General features: G+C 39.7%; 1 protein-coding gene across 1 annotated transcript in view; it reads left to right on the plus strand.

The window, feature by feature from the left end:
- Nucleotides 1-7,511: 7,511 nt before the first annotated feature.
- The window catches only part of TAF1B (TATA-box binding protein associated factor, RNA polymerase I subunit B), a 48,998-nt gene continuing 30,744 nt past the window's right edge, over nucleotides 7,512-25,765 (plus strand). Inside the window, exons 1-8 of the mRNA XM_061989973.1 lie at nucleotides 7,512-7,566; nucleotides 8,504-8,602; nucleotides 9,092-9,179; nucleotides 11,040-11,137; nucleotides 11,443-11,538; nucleotides 12,133-12,265; nucleotides 14,754-14,910; nucleotides 21,370-21,469. Of these exons, the coding sequence (XP_061845957.1) occupies nucleotides 7,552-7,566; nucleotides 8,504-8,602; nucleotides 9,092-9,179; nucleotides 11,040-11,137; nucleotides 11,443-11,538; nucleotides 12,133-12,265; nucleotides 14,754-14,910; nucleotides 21,370-21,469 (786 nt within the window). The 5' untranslated portion in view covers nucleotides 7,512-7,551. The remainder of the gene's footprint in view (nucleotides 7,567-8,503; nucleotides 8,603-9,091; nucleotides 9,180-11,039; nucleotides 11,138-11,442; nucleotides 11,539-12,132; nucleotides 12,266-14,753; nucleotides 14,911-21,369; nucleotides 21,470-25,765) is intronic.

A 25,765-nucleotide genomic window follows, 5' to 3' on the forward strand; every position in this document is an offset into this window, starting at 1 on the left:
AAAGGCCACCAGCTGGACAATTTTCAATCCTAATTAAATGTCTGTCCTCAAGTAGAGACATTCTAATTTAAAAGATAAAAAGCCTTAAGATGAAACATATCAATAAACTGAAAAAAAGCATGACTCATCCCTAGCTTTCCTCATCCTCATTGTACAAAAGCTCTTAAAAATTGGTTTCAGTGTTTTTCTCCTGATAAAAATGCTTGATCCCTTTGTTACTGCTGAATGCATCCTCTTAAGCCAAAAATTTGCTATAACTGTACTGATAAAACAGGGCTGCAAATCAATTTGTCATACTCAAACAGGTCCTTCCAGAGTCTCAGGTACATCTCAGTCCTGGCCAGAGATCTCTGCCCTTTTGTTTTCCCCGTTGTATGACTGATACCCGAGTCAAAGATGTGTGCAGTCTTCAGCACTGCAGGAGCAAAGCTTTCCTCTGTGACTTTTCTGTGTATTTACAGAAACAAGTTGTTAAAGGATATTATGTAGGGGTGAGATAAAAAGGAACCACCATGGCTCCGTTGCCTTGCCATTATGGCGTATTTAGCAAGACCACTATGGCCACAAATACCCCAGTGAACAGGTGAGCTCAAAATAGCACTGAACCTTGCTGAGGCACAATATATTTGCATGATGTGAAGCTATCTAGGTCCCACAGCACGCTGTAACTTATAGGCTTCATCAAGTTTTGAATAGGAATGGTGATCTTTCCTTTATTCAGAACGAAAGGACAGAAAAATAGATGGTGAGAAAAGGAGGGCAAAAGACATTGGGGAAATGACACTGTAAGTCTAAGCAAATCTATGCCTCTATTTTACTATATTTTCATTTTTATTATTATAAAAGCAACCATGGCTACTTTTTATAGCCCCTTCCCCTTAAAAAAAAATAGTTCATGAGCTGCAGGAGGCCCTAGAAATGTTATGTCATTTTTTTAAAATGTATTGGTTAGAACAGGAACTATATGTTTCTAAACTCTCCTTTAAAATTCCATAATCCTGCATAAGTATTTACAACAAAAACTATCATAGAAGTTGTATATTGTGGGTGGAGAAGAGAAATTGGGAAAGATGGTTTATTTATTTATTTATTTTAAGAGTACATTAAATGCTATTTTTGGTCTCATTTCCTTTGCAGAATATTCACTTGGCCAAGAACATGTCTGGTTTTGGGCAGCATTTATCAAATATCCTTCATAACCTTGAACAGGCACATGGCTTTTGAAGAGTACAGCATCCTAGACAGGGTGATCCTACTGGTTCTTCTGGATTCTCCTGAATGCTGCTGCATTCTTCTCTTTACAGAGACAACTTGGGAAGTGCAGACTTGAGTCCAAAGCTTGGGAATATTCTGAAAATAGGGGTTTGCATCTGCTCATTTCTCTTTCTTCTAGATTTGGCTCACTTCACCTCTATGTATTCTAATATGGAACTGTCTATCAATGTTTTTTTAGAACATTGGAAACCTGGTCCAAGTGCTCTATGGATCTATGTACCACAGCCTCTTGGAATACGATGGAATGAAGTTTGATGGGAAAAGGTGCAGGATTTTATTTAGATTTCTATATTTTTGAAACCAGAATAGAGGTTGTTATCTCCTGGCCTTGTTATGCCTTTTTATGAATTTTCACTTACACCACATATAATCTTATAGAATAATAGATTCATTATATGTGATTACATTTAAATTGTTGGGGGAAAAAAATAAACCAGTCTGAAGCAGCCATTAAGGATACCAATAGGTAGCTCCTGACTACCAAAACCATGTTTGAACAAAAGTGAAAGCTAGACTCTGATAAGCATAAAGGATACATTGGAATTTGTGCTTATATAAAACACATTTTAAGGCATCATCTACTGACACTGTATGAAGACAAAGTTGTTGCCACATAAAGGCACTGAAAAAAATCAAATGCCTCTTTTAGTGGAAACACCAGGTGTTGGTATCCATATATTGGTACTGACAACCAGCTCAGAGCTCATCATGAGCAATGATGGGAGAAAAATGGTAAACAAACTGGTTTATAGTCCCTATTTACAGTCCCTATTTGTGATCTTACTAACATTTATAAATATCTAAAGGATGGGTGTCAGGAGGTTGGGACATCCCTCTTTTCTATAGTAGATAGTAACAGGACAAGGGGTAATGGGATGAAGCTGGAACACAAAAAGTTCCACTTAAACATAAGAAAAAACTATTTCACTGTGAGAGTGACGGAGCAGTGGCACAGGCTGCCCAGAGGGGTTGTGGAGTCTCCTTCCTTGGAGTCTTCAAGACCCGCCTGGACATGTTCCTATGCGACCTGATCTAGGTGAACCTGCTTCTGCAGGGGGGTTGCACTAGATGATCTCTAAAGGTCCCTTCCATCCCCTACCATTCTATGATTCTATGATTGCAACCTCAAAACCAAGACTATTCACTAGTCTTATGCAGAAACAATGGCTGAGTAACACTTCCAGTTACGAATTATGTCCATCAGTGATCCCATCTTTGCTCCTTCTCTGGCTGTGGAGCATGGGCCAGTATCTGGGTTCTGGCAATCTTAATTCTTGATGTTAATGAATGGCTGCAGGATAAAATAAGCCTGTGACAGAAATCTACACTTAATGAGTTCAAAACTTACCAGCACTTCCGAGGACTTAATTAATTATATGGTGACAAATGCCTGTGAACACCCCCACTCCCCACCAAGGCTGTGTAGGACATAATGAGTCCATTGCTTCCCTGACTCTGCTGCTTTCTGCATTTTTCTGGCAGTCCTACATTCCTGCCTGCCACTGCCCACAAGTGTATTTCTTTACTGCCTAGTTGTAATCAGCAGAGGAGCTGTGTGATGTACTTGCGCGCTCAGTGAGTATGTGCAGACATGTGCATGTTTACCAGATTAACAAGCTCCAGGATCCCATTGGATCTGGATTCCGGGCAGTAAGCAGCTGTTCCCAGCACTATTATCTGGAGCCCCTTCATGAATCTCAGCTCCACAAGGTGGCTCTCGATTCCTTTAAAAATACCTCTGCATTTTTGTATTAAACACATCTGAGAATGATCTCAAGAATGACCTTCAGGGCTCTATGGACACATCACTCTATAGTGGAACCCAAGGTCTCCTTTAGTATGCTGTGTATATTTCCTTCAGTAAAGCTGGAAATTAGACAAAGGCTGACAGTATTACTCTATTACAATTTGAAAGAATGTTTCATGTTAGCTGCTCAGTAAAATCTGAAAAAGGAGCAAACAAAGGCATTATATTTGCCTGGATTATGAAAAGGGACATTCAAATACCCACTGCCCCCTGTGTTCCTTTGCAGCTGCTTAGATCACCTTCTCTCCTAGAAATATCCTTCGCCTACTCTGTATCTCTGTAGGATCAGGCTAACACAGTCACTGGGTACTGAGGGGTGCAACCTCTGCTAGTACAGACAGAGAAATAGCAACTTGGTGCTCCTCAAGAGAGAGATCCTGTCTCTGAAGGCCAGAACCCACAATGAGGTCTTTCCTTGATTCCAGCTAGGAGTTCAGCATCCCCAAGCAGACCTCCCAAATCACTCCTGGCTTCAGATCACACAAGAAGGTCGAACTCAAGGAGTTTTACCTCCTAGAGCAGTTCACTTGAATGTGAAGTCCTTCCACATGGTCTCTGTCTCCAAACGCCCCTGGCTGGGTGATCACCACAGATCATGACCAGCTTTCTGTGGCACGGCGAGTCAGAGGTGAAACTGGAAGGAGACTGCAATAGCACAACGTACCTGTGAGATTTGGGCTGAGCTACAGCACATGTGCAAAGCAGCAGCTGATGGTGCAAACCCAAAACTCAGCGCAGGGATATGTCTGCATTCCCTCCTTGGTACAGTATTGCTGCTTTTGATAGTCAAAAATCCAACTTCATATTGCTCACATCCTAAGAACAGCTTAAGAAAACCTGAGTAAACTTGGGGAAAAAGGTTCTCTTTCCATTGTTCAGGATGTTTGAGGTCATACTTTCAGGTTTTCCATAGCAGGGCTCAAAACGTATTTACAACATAAAATCTGAGAGCTGAAGCTGTACGATAAACACCATTGCAAGGCAATGCTGGGTGTGTCTGAACCATAACGTTGAATTCCTCCTTCTTGTCGCTTCCTTCAAAGCTTGTCTGAGCTCAGCCCCTCCCTGGTTATCCTCCCTGACAAGCTGCTGCCACCCCTGCAGTGTGCTGCTCTTCCCACCTTTGTCCCTTCTCCTGCCGGCTCCTTGCACAACTGTCTCCCTGCACCTTCGCCTCCACCGCACTTCTGCTCAGTGCAGCTTCTCCCCTCAACTGACCCTTTCTTTAGCATGGTCTCTTCTAAAGATCGGTTAGAGTGAAGCCATCTGTTTCTTGTTTTCTTATTTTCCTTTTTGTTTGGTGCCTGTCTTTAAACACGAGCTCTTCCACAGAGAGATGGTGCAAAAATTAAACTGTGAGTGCTAATAGCTGCATACATTTTCTATAAACTTGAATCTGGCAGGTCTGCCCTGTGTTCACCTGCACAATCTTTGGAGTAGCTGAGGTTGGTTTTCTGCTCTAACTCTTTGTAGCAGGTGACTGACAATGGGTAAAGACTCCGGGGAGAATCTCTGCTACAGAAGTTTGCGTCCTGAAGCCAGTACAATTTCACTAGCAACGTCCCAACAGTGTCCCAAGGGACATGTCTTTCAGTGCAATCTGAGGTTTTTACTTTTCCACATGTGGAAAGTTGGCAGTCAAGAGCCAGAAATGTGATACCAGCAATGGAACCCAGTTCATTAAAAATTCAAATCAATGGAAACAACAGGACGTATTATTTATCTAAGCCTTGAATCAATCTGACTACCATGCATAATGAGCTTAATTAGAGAAGTGAGCCAAAGCAGGAAGACAGTCTGTCTCCTGGCTTTGAAATTATCATACCCCTATCAGTACACTTGGGTAACTTGTAATTAGGGACAAAGGTTACACATGATTTTACATGCTGAAAAACCGGTTTTATACACGTCGTTTCAAAAAATATTTTAAGAAATAGATATAAGACTTGCTATCTCTATTATGCTTGCTGGTTTGGTTTTTTTTTGATACCAGATCACTAGTCTGCACTAATTAGTTAATGGTCTTAAGAAATACCGATAGACGCTTTGCATTTTTATAGGGCCTGGATACTAATAAGTAACTAGTAATATCAGTATTAGTCTTTGCATGACTTCCTCTCCAAAGTTCGGTAGCTTTTCATATCTCTGTTTCACTGGCATGGAAAATGCAGCTCAGAAAACCAGCGTGAGATGTCCAAAAGCAGAGAGTAAATGCTTGCGTGTTCAAAAACTTTACTGCCAAGTTACACCATTGCACCCAGATTTACACCAATACGGTTTCCCATGCAGCCACAGAATCACCGAATCTTGTCTAGCTTATCTGCAGCTGCTGCTGTTGGACGTGAAGTGGTCTGTTTTTGACAAATTGGCAGTCCTCTGATTACACTTTCTTTAACTTTTCCTTGACCAGCTGCAATTAGAAAACAGAAAACCTAACTCTGAGGTCTTGCCTCATCAAAGCAGTCACTTCCACGTTTAATTTAAACAATTTAGTTAAATCCACCAAGCAGGCCCATTGCCTGCTTGCGGTGTGGAGTCGAACATGAGCACTGCCCTCAGTAGAAGTAATGGTTTATCTTCCAAACTGGAGCACAACTCTCCCCGTTTGATCATAGATACAGCTACCCTGACTTTTTTCAAGGTGGCATTTCATCTTAGAAATTCATTAGAAAAAGATCAGACTCTTTCCGTCACACGAAATGGCCTTGCTTTCCCAGAACAGTATTTCCACAAACAAAAAATATGGAAATCAAAATCACAAGTAGGATCTGTCTCATCAGAGTATTAGCCACATTTCTGTGAGGCTGACAATCACCTTTTTAACATGTCATGAATTATATGCGTAATTCTCTTTAATGGGTGTTACAAATGTTCATCCCACACTGCAAAAAAAAGTCACAGTCGGTATGAGTAATAACTTTTTTCTTGAACATAAACGGTTCCCCTCTAGCTCTGTTCATATCCTCCAACATCAATGTAACCACAGCTGTCAAGACAGCCTCACCTCTTTCTATGTATATTTTAGCTTTAATTTTTTCCCATGCTTTCACTTAGTGGATCTCTTTTTTTTTTTTTTTAAGAGGCCTAAACCTGTTCTCAAATTTTGTGGGCAAGTTCACTGCAATAACAGATCTTGGTGTTTAGACATCTTTAAACATTATTAGCGTGCAAGAAATTAGAGACCTACATCAAGATCTAGAGGTTTGTGTGTTGTTTTTTTTAATTGAAAGTGTATTTCAAATCATAGTTTCCCTCAGTTATTGGTTCTACACACTTAAACAAGTTGTTGTGGCCTCCTTTTGTACAGGCACTGGCAGTCTTCCTTCCAACAGCTTCAGCACAGCCTCAGTGGTCACCTGCCCAGTGTACCCGGGCAGAGTAACCAAGGGTGAGGATGCAGGAGCTCAGCACATGGCAGCATGCTGGGGTTGGAGGGGGATGTGTCTCCTCTGCAAAATTCACAGTGTGGACATGCCAATTGTCCTCCCTGCAGTGCAGCACCCATACCCTCTCAGAGGCAAAGCACTCATATCTCCTCCATAAAGCACCTGTCGTGTGTGTGTGTGTGTGTGTGTGTGTGTGTGTGTGTGTGTGTCCGGGAAGTGCTCATATCTCCTCAGGGAAGCATCCATGTTTCGCCAGCTCCTTGCTCTGCCCCCAGGGCCCATGCAGGGTCTCTGGTCCTGCGATGGGTATAGCACTAAATCACACTGCCCACCTGCTCTCATAGAATCACAGAATGGTTGGGGTTGGAAGAGACCTCTAGAAATCATCCAGTCCAACCCTCTGCTCAGGCAGGTTCACCTCGATCAGGTCTCACAGGTACACGTCTAGGCCAGTTTGGAGACATTCAGAGGAGACTCCACAACCTCACTTGGCAGCCTGTGCCAGGGCTCCCTCACCCTTAAGGAAAAGAGGTTTTTCCTTGTGCATGAGTGTGTTTTGTGTTCCAGCTTATGTCCACTGCCCCTTGTCCTGTCACTAGGCACAATAGAAAAAAAATGGCACCCCATCCTCCTGACATCCACCCTTTAGGTATTTGTAAGTGTTGACGAGGTCCTCCCCTAGTTCTCTTTTCTAGACGAAACAGCCCCAGTTCCCACAGCCTTTCCAAATAAGACGGATGTCCCAGTGCCTTGATCATTTTGGTAGCCCTTGGTAGCCCTAAAGCAGAGCCGGGCCCCCGGACACGTCGCTCTGCGCCATCAGCCGCCCGCCGAGAGCTCTCCAGTGAGGGGAGACGGGACGGGCCAGCTCCGCGGGGGCGCCCGGAGCGGACGGGAGATAGCGGTCGCCCAGCTCGCGACCGGCTCCAAGAGCCGACAACCCTTCCGAGGCAGCCATGCCGGGAGTGCCCGGCCCCGCGGCGGGCCCGGAACGCAAGTGCCAGGGCTGCCGTTTCCAGGCCGGCCCGCAGCGCTGGCGTTCGGCGCGGTTGCCATGGTGTGGGCCCCGGGGCAGCTGCCGGCATGGAGGACGACACGGTGGGGTTCGGGCGGGTGTGCCATGCGGAGAGTGGTGGGGGCGGCGGGGTTCGCTGGGCCGGACCGGACCGGACCGGGGGTAGCTTTGCGGAGCGCGGCGGCTGTAGCCGCGGAGGAGGCGCTTCCCCGCCGGGCGTTCAGTGGCTGCGGGCGGGGAGGCGGGGGTGATCGGCGGCCCTCGGCGGCTCCAGCCGGAGAGCGGAGGCGCCGCTGGGCGCTGCCTCCTGTCCTGCCCCGGCACGGCCCGGCCTCGCCCGCTGGGCACCGCCGGGGCCCTAGGGCGGCGGGCGAGGCCCCGCCCGGGCCCCTCTGCGCGGCAGCGGCGGGTGCTTTGTCCTGGGCGCGGAGGGGGCGCGGGTGAGCCACGGCTCGTCCCCGCGGGCCCAAGGGAGCTGGCCGTGCCCACTGTGCTCCTGGGGGATGCTGTTGAAAAGCATGGACTTTTACTCCGTTGTTCTCCCCCTTTTCTGCTCTCCTCCTATTTCTGCAGGAAGTCTCTCTTTCTCCCGGCACGTCTCTCCACTGCCTCGTGCAGGCTTTCTTCACAGCTCTAGAGAAAGATTTTTCCTTTCATCTCTGTGTCCCTACTTTTTGTCTCTGCTATCATTTCTGTTGAGTGGGTTTTTTTCAAGCAATGCCATGTGCGCACCACGTGTGGATTATTAGTCCATTATTAGTGTGTTCTAATTATTATTATTAGTGTGTTCTAAATGCTCACATACACCAAGAGTAGGTCCTTGCCAGCTAAAATTATTTGTTCACAGTTAATTAAAAATCTGATTACTTGTTATCAGCCAGAGCTAACACAAAGGGCATAAATATTCTCTTCTATAAATAATCTTAAAAGCTGTACAGTATCTTACTAGTAGAGCCATTTGTTTTACTTGAACACACGTGAAACACTGTTGTTTTGTTGTTTTGTTTTTATTTCTTTTAGAGAGATTTTAATGAACGCTGTGCCCAGTGTTCAGAAGTGAACTGGGGTCTCACTGATGGAGGCAGATTTTATTGCAGATCTTGCCACAATGTTACTGAGGTAAAAAGCTAAGCTACTATCCTTGGGGAAGGTTTGATTGCTTCTTGTTTTTTCTATGAAGAAAGCATTAGCTTTTTCTCCTTGGCATTAGAAGTTGAAGGCAGTATTGGGGTTTTTTTGTTGTTTTTTGTTTTTTCATGCTTTACTTGACACTATTTAAAACTAGTGTTCCTTGAAATCACAAAATTGAATATGAGCCACCTTAAGATGCTGTGTTGCTGTACTTGCAGTGCCAGCATGCTGTCTAGATGCCTTAGAAGTGTTGCTTGGGTATTGCTGCACTTTAATATAGTCTCAGTGTAGGCAAACCCTGATGAACCTCATCTGGATGTCAAGGATAGTAATTCTCTGGTTTTGCAATTTCTGAATGAAAAATTCAGAATGTTCTGTCTCCCTCAGTTTAGGAAGTTTGAATAAGTTCCTCTATTATGTTTTATGCAAGTTAGGCCTGACTTTTTTTTCTTGCTAAGATACATTCCTGTTTTGCAGAGAACGAGAGAAGTTGTCAACACTGAATTTATTTCTAATACAAGAGTCCATACAATCTCCAAAGGTTCAAGAAGGCAAGAAAAAAATGGTATGTATTAGTTTATCTCTGTGTTTTACATGAGTGGCCATTCAGCTACAGTTCACCTAGCTCATCATGTCTTTGGTGGTGGCCAGGAGCACATGGCTAGGGAAGACTGTAAGAGCGGGAACAAAATACATTTCCTAGATGCTGTCACAACCTTCAGTGGTCACTTTTGGTGAGTTCCTGAGCCACAGGTGACCTCTGTGAGGCTGATGAGGCAGGGGGTTGTTTTGATTGAAGAGAGCTCTGTGTTACCCATTGCCACTTTAATTGGTGGAAGCCAATACTTACTGAAGATACTGGTGGCCTTCTTTCAGATATGGTGTTCCCATTGTTCCTTCCTTGTGATGGGTATCACAAAACCAGAGGAGTTGTCTGTGAGTGAGACATGACAGGGGTCCAGCTCTTAGAATGTTGATCTAGCTGGTACTAACAGGTACTCAGCTCTGTAACCTACACACAAACCTACATGGGAGAGATTTCATGTTAAAATGGCTAAACCAATATCACATCTTTCATCCAGAGTCACTTCTACGGTTTTAATTTCATGATTCAGAAGAACAGAATTCATTACGTGTCATGATATATGCCATAAGGATGTTACAGTAAGGCTGCTGCTGGAGCTATGTGACTATGCTGTGATGACTGGATAGAAGTTTTACTGTTGTGGCCACGTCCCAAAACCAAAAATGCATTACAATGCTAAATAAAGTATGGGCTTATCTTTGTCTCTGATAGGCTGACCTATCTTCGCTCTACTGCAGTGGCAGTGTATTACTCCATCCCTTTGAAAAGAACAATTATGTGCAAGTGAAGAGAAGAGTGAGAAAGGGAACATCCTTAACACCTTCACTTGCCTTTATCCTGTGTTGCTCCTAGTGTCTGAGCTGTGTACCACTTCACGCTTTTTATTTCTCCTGTTAGGAGGATCATTAGCCATTTCCTAGGCTTCTTAGGAAATCCTTAGCTTCATCCAGTCCCTTCAGTGAGTGCAGTTATGTTATATTATCACAGTTTATTTTCCTGCGTTTATAAGAGTAAGCTATATCTGTGTTAAAAGCTAAAGCCAACGTCATCAAAGCAGGGCAGGAACTTGGGGCAGATAACTTCTAAGATGGTGAGATGCAAGTTGTGATTGGAAGGAAAAATAATGAAGAACAGGTGTGGAGGGAATGAAAAAGAAGTTGAGAAATGCAGAAAAAACTTCTAAAACAGAAAGCCTGTAGGAAAGGAGTCACAAATAGAGAGAGGTAAGGGTAAAAAGTAAATGTAGTGCAGTCTGAGGGAATGGTGAATAGATTGGAGCAGGCCTGTTCCTTTTGAAGTTCGTGTTGTATTGAGATGTGCTGGAAGCTCAGAATATGACCCCAAGGAAGTTTTTATTTACATGTGAATGATCCTGTGGGAGAAAATGGTGAAGAATGTGGTGATATTGGTTGTTTTTTTTCCTGACTCATCACTGTAATGTGTGCCAGTTTTCTGTGCTAGGGATGGGAAAGAAATGTATTTCATTTTTTTTTAATGATGGGTTCTCAGTTGTTTAAAACTGGTCACTTAACTCTCTACTCAATTACAAATGCCACACCAAAAATTATAATGAAACATATTGTTGTTGTTGGGAAATGTGTGGAAAACAGCGTTTCTTTAGCAGCTTTTCTTCTTGATTGAGACTGTGAAAAAATGGAAGCTGATGGAATATTCAGTGTAGCTAGCCTGTACTCTAGGAGCTGAAATTATGAAATGAGACATATGCCACAGTCCTGATACCAAGAAATAAGAATATAAAATGGAAATAAGTATGTGTAAGGTAAAAAAGCACCCAAACAAACACTACAAACAAAAAAAATAACCTTTTTTTTTCCTTAGATGGAGCCTGTGAATGGTATGTTTGTGAAGGCTTTCAGCTTGTACTCAAGAAACAAGCTGAAGCTTTAGAAGCGTTAGGAGTGTGTCCACAAATGAAGGTATGTAGGTGTCGCTGTGAGTTACACACACTGGGTGTATGGTACAGGACATGTTATTGTAAAAAAACCCTGTAGTTTTTAAAGGGAATGAGCAACTCCCTGTTTAAAAGCACTGAGCATATAAAAAGCAAAAGCACATTACCAAGCTTCTCTCGTAATTTTAAAACGTAGTTTATAAACCACAGTTAATAAAATTGGAACTAGAACATTATTAAGGTTCCCGAGTTAGAAATTACTCTCTGTTCTCTCAGGAATTAATGATCTTGTAAACTTTGTACTAATCATTACCCATTTGTATTTAACAGGATGAAATTCTGTGCAATTTTTGGAAGTGTTACCTTCAGAAGAGCAAACAGGCATATTGCAATAGACCAGCTGGGGAAACAGTCCAAGCATTATCAGTAAGTGAAAAGCTTAAATCCCACTAGATGTTTGATATCTTTTTAAAAAGCAACAACAGAAAACTTCATTGAAGCTGCATATCTAGATTGCATTAATGTCACTTCAGTATAAAGGGTTCCACATGTCCATTTTATTGTTTGGTTGGGTGTTTTTCCTATTTTAAGAGAAAAATACTTATTTTAGTATAGAAAATAGTTTAATATAGTTTAAAAATATTGGTTTATCTTACAAACATAGTCAGTAGATAGAGAAGAAATTAGTGCAAAATATATCATCAGCTGTCATCCTTTCCTCCCTGTTCTCTTGAAGTTATTTCATAGAGCTTTGACTCTATGTATTGCCAACTTTCTGGTCACTGTAGCAGACTGAATGCAATGACTAGAAGTGTTTTTTACTGAGAAATGCTTTAAAAATACTTTTTTTACAAGGTTGCTTTACATACTGCTGGTTCATAGAGAGTAAAAATGTGAAGAACACTTGGGATTTAAACTTCATTTACTGTTGATCTTGCATCTATCAGGCTTTATTTGGTTTCTTCAGATTGAAACAGTAACTGCCAGTAGATAATACAATGACTTATTTACACAAACCAGGTGTGTGATAGCAGTACTGATGTGGACAGTGAACCAGAGAGACCGAGTGTTCTTCACTTCTTGTCCCTCTCTGAAAGTGATGGGGATCTACAGACTGATTGCAGCTTTGCCTCTTCAACTAGCAGGGCCTCAGGTAGTTCAGTTCATTGCTTCTATCTGGAAACAATGTTTTGTATAGTTTCTAGCGTAAATAAATATATATAAAAGTGTATTCATGTACAAGGAGTCACAGGAACTGGTTAGAAAGTGTAACGTTTTAAGTCCTGTTTGCTACTAGAGTACTTCGCATTCTACCAGAAACAGAAAACTTTCCACCCCAACCCCTACCCAAGGAGCTGAAAGTTGAACAAGACCTGGAAATACCATGGGAAATGCAGGAGTTAGCTCCATGCCTCCTGTTTGGAGTGGGGAAAAAATGCTATTGTATCTGTAAAGCTAGATGTTCACAAACACAGCATATTTAAAGAATAATCACTTGTTTAGCTAAGAGCAGAGCTCAGTCATGACTTTTATGTAAAAAAAACCATGAATTTGTTCTTTTTGGGAAGGGGGGGGAGTATCTTTTCTTTTTTTTCCTGTTCCATAGATATATTTAGCTTTCTAATTTTTTCTTTGCAATGTTTTTGGTACTTCAGGTTTTAGAAGAGGTCAGTAGTCTTAAGATAGGGCATAATTTAACACGTTCTAGGCCTATTGTTTCAGAGATTAAATTCAGCATTAAACAGTCATACAAATTTCACTAAAAGCACTTGAAGTAAGAGTTCAGCAACACACAAAGTAGTTTTTGGTGAAATTAAAGCAATATAGAATCTTTTTGTATATTGAAATATAAGTAATACTAGAAGTGTTCTAATCAATTATAAATTCGTGTAAAGATTCATAGCTTTCCTTCTCTGTGCTGTTTTTACTTAGCTGTAATTGCTGCAGACTGTGCACCTTAATACTCTCTTTTCCTCAAGAGACTTGTCTCACTGGCAAGCATTTTTTGTTGTTATTTTTGTGTAGGGTTAACAGCAGATTTCCCTGAGTATAGCACTGAGATATTGCCAGAGAAGCCTATTAAACACTTAACTTGTTAGATGTGTGTAACTGTGTGTTGTCATGCCTTGCATAAGCTGTTAAGAAATAAAAGGAAATTGTGTACCATCATTAAGGCCACAAATATAATGAGGATTACTTTAAATTTAGTTGAATGTGAAATTAGTAATGAAGCAGCCTTTGAGCCCAAGTATCCGTGTAAAAGCTGAAACTGTTGACTAAAAGGATTAACTGATGCTCCTGCTTTTGTTCTCTGACGCACCTGTATGTTATAGACCTGGTAGGATGCCCTCATCTACACCTTGTCTTGGTCTGTGTGAGGTATAGTTCCTTTGAACCTGTTGCCGTGTCCATAGTGCCCCTGGCCACCATTTCAGGAGCCGGTAGGTGGCATCAAAGACCAGTTCTGGCTCAGGAACACGCTGTCCGCAGAGCCCCTCTTCTTACTTTTGTTATCCGCAGTGTCAGTGGGAGCTGGATCTCTACTGCTTGGCTGTCACCTGCCAGCAGAACCATGGAGCTGCCGAGCTCTCTCAAGTTTTAATCTGTTTTTTGCAGGCTGCTTGCCATGGCCCTGCAGCTCCCAGCTGGGTAGCTGTTCCTGTCTGAACAGGTGAACAATCTGTGGGGAAGCATAGCAAGAAAATCTCTGCAGAATTGATGCTGATAGTTTTTGCTGGTGTGCTCTAAAGGCATTTTCATCTGTCCTGGCTGGATCATGATGTAGAGAAGAGAGGCTCTTCTTTTCTTAGTTTCTCTTTCCCTGAATTCCTAGGTTTCACAGCCTCAAAGGTTCCTAACTCATAAGTCACTACTAAATGAAATTTGTCATTGCTGCTTGTCTTAGTTATTAGTGATTCATTGCAGTAAGGAAGTAGGGAGTTTTGGTTGTTTGATTTTGGGGTTTTTTTTTCACTCTTTTCACCATTTACTACATTCTTGTTTTAAAGGTGTTTCTTTTTCATTAATTTCTGTTTTGTTTTTTAAAACAATACCTAAGTTTCCACAGTTAGAGATCATATGGCAGAGGGTTACATACCTTAACCCCAGTAAAATTTCTACAATGTAAATAATTTTCTCGTTAAAGTTCTGACTGTGCTGAAGTTTAAAACTGTGTTTTAATCGCTGACTCTGAGGCACATCAGATTTTCCCTTTTTTCCCCATTGTTCCCTTACCACTGAAATGGAAAACAGTATTTCCAGCTCCTAGGTACTGTTAGTTATATGTTATATAGGAGTTAGTGCACTTCTAGAACTCCAGGATTAAGTGTGGTTCCCAACAAAAGGTCTGTTTTCATGGGTATAGAGGGAGTTTTGTCTCCATATTATCCAGTGTCTCAGACAAGTGAAGTAGCAGTTTATGAAACAGGTTATCATCTCATATTATTGTAGATGTATAAATTAGAATTAAGCTGTTTGGTAGAGAAGTACACAAACAGTTCAAAGTAATGATTTGAAAATGTTGGTAGCTACTGAACAAGGGTCCTTGTGTATTCCTTTGTCGTGTTTTCTGTGTGTCATGGATCATGTGTATGTCCTATCAATTACTTATTTTTCTTTTCTGTTTTTAACATAAACCCAAGAAAGCACCTCTGTGTACTCTGGATCAGTAGATGGTAGCTTGTATTTTACGAAGAATGAAAAAGACAAACTGAGGATGACAATGCCTATGACCCTTTCATTTTGTTACATGGCATTACTCTGGTTGAGAGAACCAATGACGTTATCTGATCTCTTAAGGTAGGAATAGTCTCTAGTGAAATATTTGTTGCTTTTATAAATAACTTTTAAAAAAAATAGATCTGTACTATTGCCCTCTTACTAATTTGCTAAGTAGTAGTGAGAAGTTGTATTTAATTGTCTTGTCTTTTCTTTGACATAACAATTTGTGCATCTGATTTTGGAGAACATTCTCATCTGTTGGTTGCAATGAATTTCAAAGACAGGTAAAGGAGAAGGTTTTAGAACTAAAGAAGCTTTTTATCCTTCTCCTTCAAAATTTCTTAAGATTCACCTGAGGGTGTATGGTCATACTTTTGCTGTATTTGCTGTTTTAAGCATGCCAGAATTAAGTGAGTAAACATTCTCCAGGTCTTACATCAGTGTCATCATACAAACAATACCAGTGGTATGTAATGATCTGGAAGGTAGCTAAGTAGCTTCATGAAATAGAGTTGGGTGCAGAAATTAATATAGGAAGTCCTTTTTTGTCTTCGTATCTTTGTAATTATCAGAGTTCAGAATAATGCAGCTGTTAATATAGTAGAAATAAAATGTTCTAATAACAGGGTTTGATGTTAAATGGAGACCGTCAAATTACTGCTGGCAGTGCAGTTCTCTTCTTCCCCCTACAAGTCTATGAACACATTCCTGATTTACTTCGGGAATGAAAAATTATTTATCAACTTTTCTTGTTACCAACATGTATTTAAAATCAGGCCAAAATAGTTTAAATTTGGGAATTACTTTGGAAGACTGTTGGTACATTGATACTCCTTTTTAACAAGTGTTGAAGTATTGTGTATTCCTGAAAAGATGGTAACAAAATGTTGCTTTGCTGAAACTTAAGGGATAGAAAGACTCAAGTAACTATACATTGGCAAATCAAACTGAAAGCTCAGACAAAATAAAGGAAAAACTGATTCCAAATTCAATTCATAAGGTAGATTTTAGTTTTGAAATATATAAACTGTGAGCTAAAAGCAAGGCAATGAGTACATCCTCCTCCACCCATGGTACCTATAACTGTATTGCTAATGAAAATGTGACAAATGCAAGGGGCGTTTACTCTAGAGTCCGGTCTTCCACCCTGGCCTGTCTCCACATGGAGTGCTTCCACCTACGCTTTTCTAGCTTTGTACTAGCTTTCTGAGAAGGATGGGTATTGAACATTCTTTTGCAAATACTTTTTAAAAAAGAGAGGTTTATATGTCTCAAAGTACAGGAGTTAGTACTAGCTAATTTATTTCTCTGCAAAACAACACTTAACCATTTGATTTAACTTTAGGGGGTGGCTTTGCCTTCACTGACAGAATTGCACAAACCATTGCATATTTGCATAACTAAATATGCTGTTGCATAAAAGATGCTTGTAAAATGTTCAGCAAAACGCCACAGTATTCAGAATTTAAACTAGCATCCTGTAGTATTGAAGTATTAATTGGGTAGATTGAGAAATAGTAGAACTCAAAAGTACTTCTAAATAACAAGAGCTATTACTGACTGCCGTCTTCCCAAGGAAATTCTGTAGGAGTCAGAACTACTGTAGCACATTCTGTATTTTTGTCAGCGATTAGAAAAGAAATGTATAAACCCTGTCTGGTAACAGTTGTATATGGCAAAAATCCAAGTAGTAAATCTCAATTACTGGGACAGAGCAAAGTTCACAGTAAAGAATTATTGCTTTGCTTAACCCATCCTGTTTGGAGAGAAAAAAAAAGAATAAATATCTGTTCTTCAGTTACTGTATTACTGTATCTTGGAAACCATCTCTGGAAAGCGTGTGGGGTCATCCGAGGCAAATACATCCTCACAAGCTTCTGTCTTAGTATGACGGTGTGGTTTGAAAAGAAACAACCGAACAACAATAACAGAAAAAACCCAACTGTCAAAGTCAACTGTTAAGCTGAAAGTTAGATTTTGTGGTGTTTACGTGTTAATGGTGTATTGTACTTTTCCCTTTAAAAATTAGAGATTGCAGAAAAAAAATCCAGGAAAATGATTCAAAACCTGGGGAACATCCTTTATACTGGGATCTGTGAGAGATGAGCACATTTGTTTGGGAGGTTTTAGAGAAAACATGGAAACAGGAAAAAAAGCTGGAAAATGAGAAGGAAAAAAAAGGTCAAGACCAAATAAAACATAATCAGAAACTAGTAACTGGAAACTCAAATAAGATTATTTGAGTGAGAAGGTATCATTTAACTACATAGAATTTATGGGGGTAATACTTTTAAAAGGGGGTAAATTGGGATGATTCAGTGACTTCAAATGCACCTAACATAAGAAATGAATAAAATGCAGAAAGGGATGTTTAAAAGAATATCATTTGTATTGCAAAGTTTTACTATGATACGATAGTTATATAAGACTGTAATTACATTATCACGCTTCCCTCCCTACCCTTAAGGTCTCTGTCTTTCACAAGTTTGATGAAGAAAGGGAAGGAATTTTAAATTGCATGTACTATCATAAAATATTTGTTTTCCAGCTTCTGAATATTTTAAGTTTAAAAAAAATCAGACAATGTTCACATTTTTGCATGAATTAAGATACACAGATCAGAATAGTCACAGGCTGGAGATTAAAACTATGCAGAGAGAACATTATTTATTCAGCAGTACCTTTTAAATCTTTATAGGCAAATTGTTTTATTTAAACCAGCTGAATTACAGTTGTACTTGAAGTTCTGCCTTGTTTTTCCCTTGGTTTGGTTTTCTCCCTACCCTGAAGTCAGCTGACTACTGCTCCTCCCTTGTGATACATGCTTAGGCACTATGGTAGGGCAATCTGCCAGCTTTTAAAGGATTTACAACACCAAAAATATACTCCTCCTTGCTACTTGACACACTTAGCAGAAAAAACACTACAATTACCTCCTCTGATGGGGACATTTTGGTTTAAAAATAACATTCTTAACCACCTTCTGCTCAACTCTGTGCAACACGTTAAATCCTTTCCCATCATGAGTAGTCTCACAATACTCCATATGCTGTATATTGTTTATCTAAATAATGAATAAAATCATTGGCTTGTGGACAAAGTTTCAAGATGCTAGACTTTATGATTCTGAGAACTAATGCCTTTCAAATGAGGTTATACTTAGCTGTGCTGGCAAGACCAAACTTGTAATCAGTTTGTGGCTGTATGGCTTTCACAGATGCATCATTTCCTCGTAGCATGCAGAGGACGTAGGATTTTTTTCATTCTTGGACCTTACTAATGTATGCTGCTGCTGTAATTAAAAGAATGTGGACTGTGGACTGTGTCTGCAAGACAAGTTTTCAAGCACTTCACTCCTACATTGTAGTTTTACAAGTGTTTTGATCACCTGTCTGCTCTAGAGCAGACAGAAGAAACTGTTCTGAAGTGCTATTCCAGGTCTGGGCTTTTGGAGTAAGTGTTAGAAACCTGACTCATAATCAAATTATATTGATAACAAGGTATTTATGATGTTCCATGTATTTTTAGAATGTAGAAACAACTCTTAACTTGAGAGAGAAGAGCATGCTTTTGTATGGAGACAACTAGTTCAAGCTAGGAAAGATGTCAGGTTTGTAACCAGTTGTGATGCTTTGACTTGGTACAGCCAAGTTAGTGGCAACTTCTTTTATTAAAGAAAAAACCCAAAAATGTGTTGATGGACACTGCATGTCCCTGAGTGCGTAAGAACATGGTTCCAGCATCAGTTTAAGCCGATCTGAGTTTCCGTTGCTATGTTCCTGCATAAACACTCTTGCTCTTACTCCTGCCCCAGGTACAAGCATTCACTCAGTTTATGGTATATTAGGTGAAAGAAGCAGATCTGCAGAAAATTAGTTTTGGAAAAAAAAGTTTCATCAGACATTTCCACACAGGTTAATTTGCTTCACCGCAGTTCTTTTCTGCCTTGTGCTGGCAATAATGTTCCTGCAATCAGCCGAGTCTGGAAATCTGTCTGGTTGAAACCAAACCCTGGAAAACAAAAGAGTAGTTTTCAATCTAATCCTCTGTCTGAGAAGTCACACAAATGCTTTTGTCAGCAGGGAGGAGTGTATGGCAGAAGACTGAAGGGAGGGTGGGATTTCCCATTTCAGAGGCAGCAAGCTATTAGGGTGGTTTGGCTGCAGTCACCGCTGCACCACACCCTGAGGAAGGTCTTGATTGTTTGTTCTCTTCCAGCTGATGCTGTGCTGGCTCAGGATGTTGCTGCTCTCTGCGTCTTGGTACCAGCTCTTGAGATCTGACAGCTAATTGTTTGATTTGTGCCTTAACACGTGTCAGCTAAAGCTTATCATCATCTGAGCCAGTAATGGGTCCCTGTTGCTGAAAGAGCAAGGTCTTATTTCCCTCTGCCAGCTCTTGTACTTGCTGGAGCCATCTGTGAGCCTCTTCATTTTGTTAGATCATGGGAAATAAACCCTTTTTTTTGGCAGTAGGGTAATGGGAAGTCTTTTCCTGCTGTTGTGAGTTACTTTTGCAGAAGAGGGTAACATGCAACAGGAGCACAGAGCCAGACCAGGAGGAGGGAAGTTATGAGTTCTCTTGCATTTATAGGTTGGTTCAATCCATTCACAGAAACCATCCCTCGAGTTTATGTTCTTCAGTTTAGTGCAGTCGACCTTGACTGCACTAAAATGAGCTGACTTGCTGTCATGCAAGTTGCTCAGCAGATCGGGCAGGATGGCAAGGACAAGCAACTTGCGCTGGGTTTGGATGATAACCTCATACATCTGTCATCATGTGTGGATGAAAACCACACACGTAACCAGTGCACATCTGCACTCAGAGTGGGGAAATGCTAGTTATACTGGCTAAGGAAAGCTACTGAAATTTCATTAGCAAAATACGCACTAGAAAGGATTTTGCAATTACTTTTACCACTTCATTTAAGAGCCTCATACACAGAGCTTCAGAATTAAAAATATTGGGCAATGTAATTTTTCCAATTGCTCTGATTTTTCAGAAGTCTTTATAAATGATGGGTTCATTCTGAGAGTTTTGATTAAGAAATCCACTTTTCATTTTAATCCTTACTTGAACTCAGTCTTTTAATGGAACTCAAAATTCAGTTAAGAATGTTTTAAAAAACAATGTAACTGTAAACTTTGCAGTAGCCTTTAAATGGAATTTCAGTCAACTTCAATATATATCCACAATGTAACAAGCAACAGACAGGTCAATGGAGTGAGAGACAGAATCCTCAGCAGTGCCTACTCTGCCTGTGAAGACACTATTCTGCCTTATATTTGGGATTTTTTTTTTTGTTTTGAGTTTGGTTTGGTTTGGTTTTGTTTTATCTCCAGGCAGCTATTAAATGAAAGTGGGAGGTTGCTGTGCTCCCTGCACTGGGAGCAGGTGCAAAGCCCAGTTTTACAACCACTGTAGGAACTGAGGAGGGATTTGCAGAGTTCATAGACCAAGAAGTTACTAATCTACGTAGCAAGATCAGAGAGATATGGTGCAGATAACACAACTGGCAGGAGAGAAAATGGTTTTCAAATCTTTTCCTATTATTTAAAGAAAAGAGTCTATTCTGTTTGAAATGTTAATTTATTTCAGTTTAATGTACTCTTTTAACGAAAAGAGACTGGAGGAGATACAGGAAGGCAATTTTAGCTTATTCCTACAGGAGACCATTAACATGCTTTAATCTGGAATGAGAGTAACGTCTGTACCCTTGTGAGGATCCACGTGTGTTCTGTGCTTGCTTTGGCTGTTGTGAATGTCAGCAAAGATGCTAGATAAGAGCAGGGGTTTGATGTGGTGGAGGCTTTGTATTGGTATCTGTTGTCAAGTCCTATCTTTAATATGTTTATGTATATATATATATATACATATATATGTGACAAAAATCATGAAAAATCACAAATAATGTTTTAACCCCTTACCAAAGCCAGTTTTTAACAAAAATGGCATTATTTGGGTGCAAATAAAAGAAAAATTATTTTGTGTTTGTTACTGTACAAAATAATTTCTATTCGTGCCTGAATACTACTTTAAAAAAAAAAATCAGAGTACAGATGTAATTAATGAGGTTTCAGTTCTGTCTATCTACTCATCATTCCATGACTTTCCTCCATACCCCATTACCAGACTCAAATTCCTTCAGCACAAGGTGTGTGCTTTAAAAGTCAGATTTACTTAAAGCTTTAGAATTTTGGAAAAAAGAAATCCATAGCATACAAAAACAGCTTAAAGCAGCTTCAGAAACACAGTAGCTGAAGAATGTGCAGAATAAACTCCATCTAAGCATGTTGATTATAAGCTTGCTGCCATAACATTATAATTTGTCAGTCATATCTGAGCTTGAATTTAAAGGCCCGTTAAATGATTGAACTGGTTTTTCTCCTATGGAGTATTAGATGTGTGTAACTTCAGAGAGAATTGCTCAGGCAATGCAATGCTGCTGTTATTTCAAACCGGAATCAATGTGTGCATTTGTCATACTAAACATTATTTTGATTTGGTTTTCATTTGTGGTTTTCTTTTTTTACACAGGTTTGTTGTCGAAGGTCATGTTCCGTATTTGAATGTTTTTCAGCATTTTCCAGAGAAGATGAAGTTATGTGGACTTGATCTTAGGATCTTTTGTGTAGAGGTAATTCTTTATTTTTTTTAAGGGAATGTGTTTTTTTTTAAATAACCAAAACCTAGTTATCTTGTGGTATTTCAATTTCCTTAGTCACTGTACTAATAAATTGATTAAATCTATTCTTATATTGTAGAGTTCATGTTTCTCTTTATCGCACCCTGTGCAAAAAAGCAGTGCACTCTGTAACTCAAAAGAGTGCTTTAATCTTTAACCAGTCTTATTAAGCTGATTAACAAAGTTACAACAAAATCAATAAGTACTGTGGAGAAAGAACTTTTCAGAACTGCTCTTGGAAGACTAAGAAGTCTTCCAAGAAGTAGGATTTGGCTTCATGTTTATGACTGTGTATTATTCATTTTGGTGATTATTTAAAATCTCTTGATTTTTTTTTTTAATTCCATATTCTTTTATTAAAATGTGGTTTAGATGCTATCTCTTGTTCTCTTTTTTGCTGTACTAGTTGAAATACGTCAAACCTAAAATCTACGTAACGGGTTATGGCCCTTCTAAAAGCTGAACAGGGACTGACAATCTTGAGTAAATTAAATTTGCCTTATTTAAGGTTATTACATTATGTGGTAATGATTGCCTACCAATGTTTATGTGGCAGAAAAGAGAATTATTATGGATTTTTTTGAAGTGTGCAGAAAGCAGCAATTCTGCTAAGAGGAAAAACTATGTTTTGGCCTGGTATAAGGTGGTAGTAGGCCAGGGTTGCAAGCAATGTTACTTTTCTCCACTATGTGGCTTCCATTCAGCACATTGGGAGTTGTGCAGAACCTAATCTGTGGGGTTTTTTTGTTTCTTTTTGATGCCACTGCTATTCTGTCTGGATAAATAATTATATGAGCTCAACTTTTAAAAGTCAGAGGATTAATCTAATACAAGACCTCTTGATTTCTTTTTCTCTCTTAGCTCTTTCCTTAATAGATAAGGTACCTTAGATCCAAATGTGGATGTAAACTTGAGGATTTTAAAACTCTTTTAATTCTCTGTCTGCCCTTCTTTGCCTCCATCTTTTGGAGGTGTTTTTGACTCTCAAAGATGGTTACACAGACACTGTATTCTGGCCTCACTAAATAAAATACACCTTGCATCCCAATCCTACAAATCAGACAGATAAAATTTTCTTATGAATTACAGCTGTAAAACTTGTACCACACCTCAAAGTGGGAGGTCTGGTTTACAGAGAGGAGATGACAACTGCCCTTGAAGGATCCTATTACATTCTTTTGGGATAGAGCTGTTTCTGATATGTGGGATGATCTGATGTTGGTCCTGAAGGTGATTTCATCAGTCCCTATTAGCTTCCTTTCTCCCAGAGCTATTGGTTTGGATTATTCTACTGTCACTCTATAAGCACAGTTTCACTATGGTGGTAGCATTACTGTGGCTTCCTCTTTCTAGGAATATCTGCTCCCTACTTTACCTACAATGTTCCTTTAGTAATGCATCCTCAGGTCTCTTTCATTTTAACATTTTTAACTACATCATTGGGCTGATAATTGCAAAAACCTTACTAGGTGTTTCCTACATCTTATGTTTCAGAACGTGCTGCTCATTGCAGCACTTGGATTACCAAAGCTTACTGTATCTAGTTTTTACATCTGAGTTTTGAGAAATTCAAGAGATGAGGTTACTGTCCTGGAGCAGGAAGTCAGGTTGTGTAATACTCCATCCTGAAAATACAGCCTGCATTCTTTTCTCCTTGGTGTTCTGTATATAATATTCTATAGACAATGATCTTGAAAACCTTTATGGGATTATGACTGTTAATAACCAGATGGTCATTAACCAGATGCTGGAATGCCATTAATTGTTGTGCTTCACGTCTGGTATATATAAGCTGCAAACATGTTCAAAAACCTTGAAAACTGACAGGACTATTCAATATGTCTCCTCTTCATTTTTAACAGATTTTAGTGTATTTAATTGTGTCCTATGCTAATTCCCTGCAGTCCAGATTTGAATCAAGAAGTAGTTATGTCACAGTAACTTGAAGGATTTGAAGTCATACTAAGTATCATTTTATCAGTTAAGCACAGATGAAATGTAACTTGATAAGGCTGCAGTTAAACCCCAACACATTCTCAGTGGTTTAAAGTTTTAGGGTTTTTTTCAGTAACAGCCTCCCATAGACACAAAATACATTGAATTTTTACAAAATTGAAATTGTTACAGCTTTAAAAAAAGAATTGTGACACTTATTACAAGGAGAATCACATCTATTTGGGATCTTTCTGTGTAATGATATACATGTGTTTCTGTGTGTGTGTACATGCACAAGGGTTCTTTTATGCATCATCACTTAGTAGTATTTCATAGGCACAGAATGTGACTAGTCTCAGGCTTTCCAGCTGATGAAGTTCTGTGCTGTGTAATACAGGAATGGAGTCTGTATCACTGACAATTTTTCCCTGACCTGCACACAATTCTGCAATTAGAGGTGATTGCAGCATCTGTCATACAAGGAGAGGCTGAGATGAGATTTTTATCACCAGGAAGAGAAGGCTGGGGCTGAAATTCAGTACTGTGTATAAGTACCTGACAGGAAGGAGTGAGAATGGAGTCAGGCCCTCTGCTTGGTGGCACACAGTGCAAGGAGTCAATGCGCACAAACTGAAATACAAGAAATTCCACTTAAACATGAAACTTTTGTACCGTAAGGGTGTTTGAAGGCTCGAACAGGCAACCCTGAGCCACCTGTGGGGTCTGCATCTTTGGAGATGCAGGGAGCCTGACTGGACACAATCCTGAGCAACTTGCTGTAGTTGACTATTTTGAGCAGAGGTGTTGAATTTGATGATCTCCAGAGGTCCCTCGCAACCTCAAGTATGCCATGATTCCAATGGCATTGTATTGCCTTGTATTCTGTTTCACATTTTCAGTGTAGGTGGCAGATAAGCCCTTGGCATTTTTATAATGACATAGCTAATAAGAAAGGTGCAATTCTTCATTCTGCCCAAACTAAACTTTATTTAAAATACCTTTGCCACAAAGGTTATCATATTTGGACAGCTCTGTGTGGAGGTCTGGGAGCTCTGACTACCTTATAAATAAAGAGAAAAGGAGCTTCCACCTCTCCATATCTTTATCATGATGCATAACTGTTAGACGTGTAAGGTCCTAGCTGGAGATAAGTAGTACCTTAAAAGTGTTTTATGAAGGATCAAAGTACTTTATAAAAGATCTTTCTGTAAAATCAATTCTTTGTCTTCCATATATGTTTCTCTTTCCGTTGCTCCGAGTCCCTTTTCTAAGCTTGCACTTGACTATTCATCCTATTTATCCCGTTCTCTGTTAAAATTGTGTGTGTGTGTGTGTGTGTGTGTGTTAGAACTTAGCCTTTGGTAAATATATTTGACCTAAATGCATGATCAGAGGGATCACAGGGCAAACAGCAGCAGTAGCAGGATGTTCCTGCATAGTTCTTAGTTCAGAAATCCAAAGTTACCAATACAAGAAAACAAAAGCAACTTTTCATCTTACTGTGCAAAATTTTCTTTTTTTCTAAAACATTCTTGTTCCATTTGATTAAAACCTTTTTTAAATGCCTCAATAAAGAATAAAATACTTATGTTTTGACTTTTGGTCTATGTAGGACTTCAAGTTATTTCTTGCTATTTGCAAATTGTTTATCTACAGTAAATGCCTGCTGATCTTGAGTCTTGTGCTAGTAACCAATATCTTGGAGTGCAATAATATTCTGTCTTTGAGCTGGAAGTCATCATTGTTTCCTTTTTAATACTCAGGTTATGCAATTCTTTAAAAGCCTGCTGGTGTAGGAGCAAAATATTTGTAAAAATGTGTAAATTTGTAGTATATAAAAAGTTCCATAGTTAATTTGTTTTCAGTTTTTTTTTTCTTTATTGATAGTATCTGTTCTCCAGCAGAGCTACACACACAGTCCCTCTTCTCTTTCCTCTTGAAGTAGGAATACATCCTCAAGATACACATCCTCTATATTGCTTCTAGGGATTTTTCTTTATTCTTACATGAAATTGATTAAAGTATCCCTTTTCTCCTGAGCTAGCAACAACCTATCCTTGTTTTAGGTGTGATTTTCCTTACATTTTTGACTCAGGATTGTATATACAAATATCTTTTAAGTAATTATTTTGTTTGTACTTTAAAGTTGGTTCTATTTTGCTATCTCAAGATTAACTTTCATTACTTTTCTTAAAACTCATCACTTTTTGGCATATTTTAGCTTGAATACATTGTAGATAGGTTTTGGTGGGTTTTTTGATCAAAAAATAGGTTTTTGTTTTGGTTGTCATGTTCTTCACATAGATGCATGCA

Source organism: Colius striatus, chromosome 2 (assembly GCF_028858725.1).
Source record: "Colius striatus isolate bColStr4 chromosome 2, bColStr4.1.hap1, whole genome shotgun sequence".
Lineage (NCBI taxonomy): Eukaryota > Metazoa > Chordata > Aves > Coliiformes > Coliidae > Colius > Colius striatus.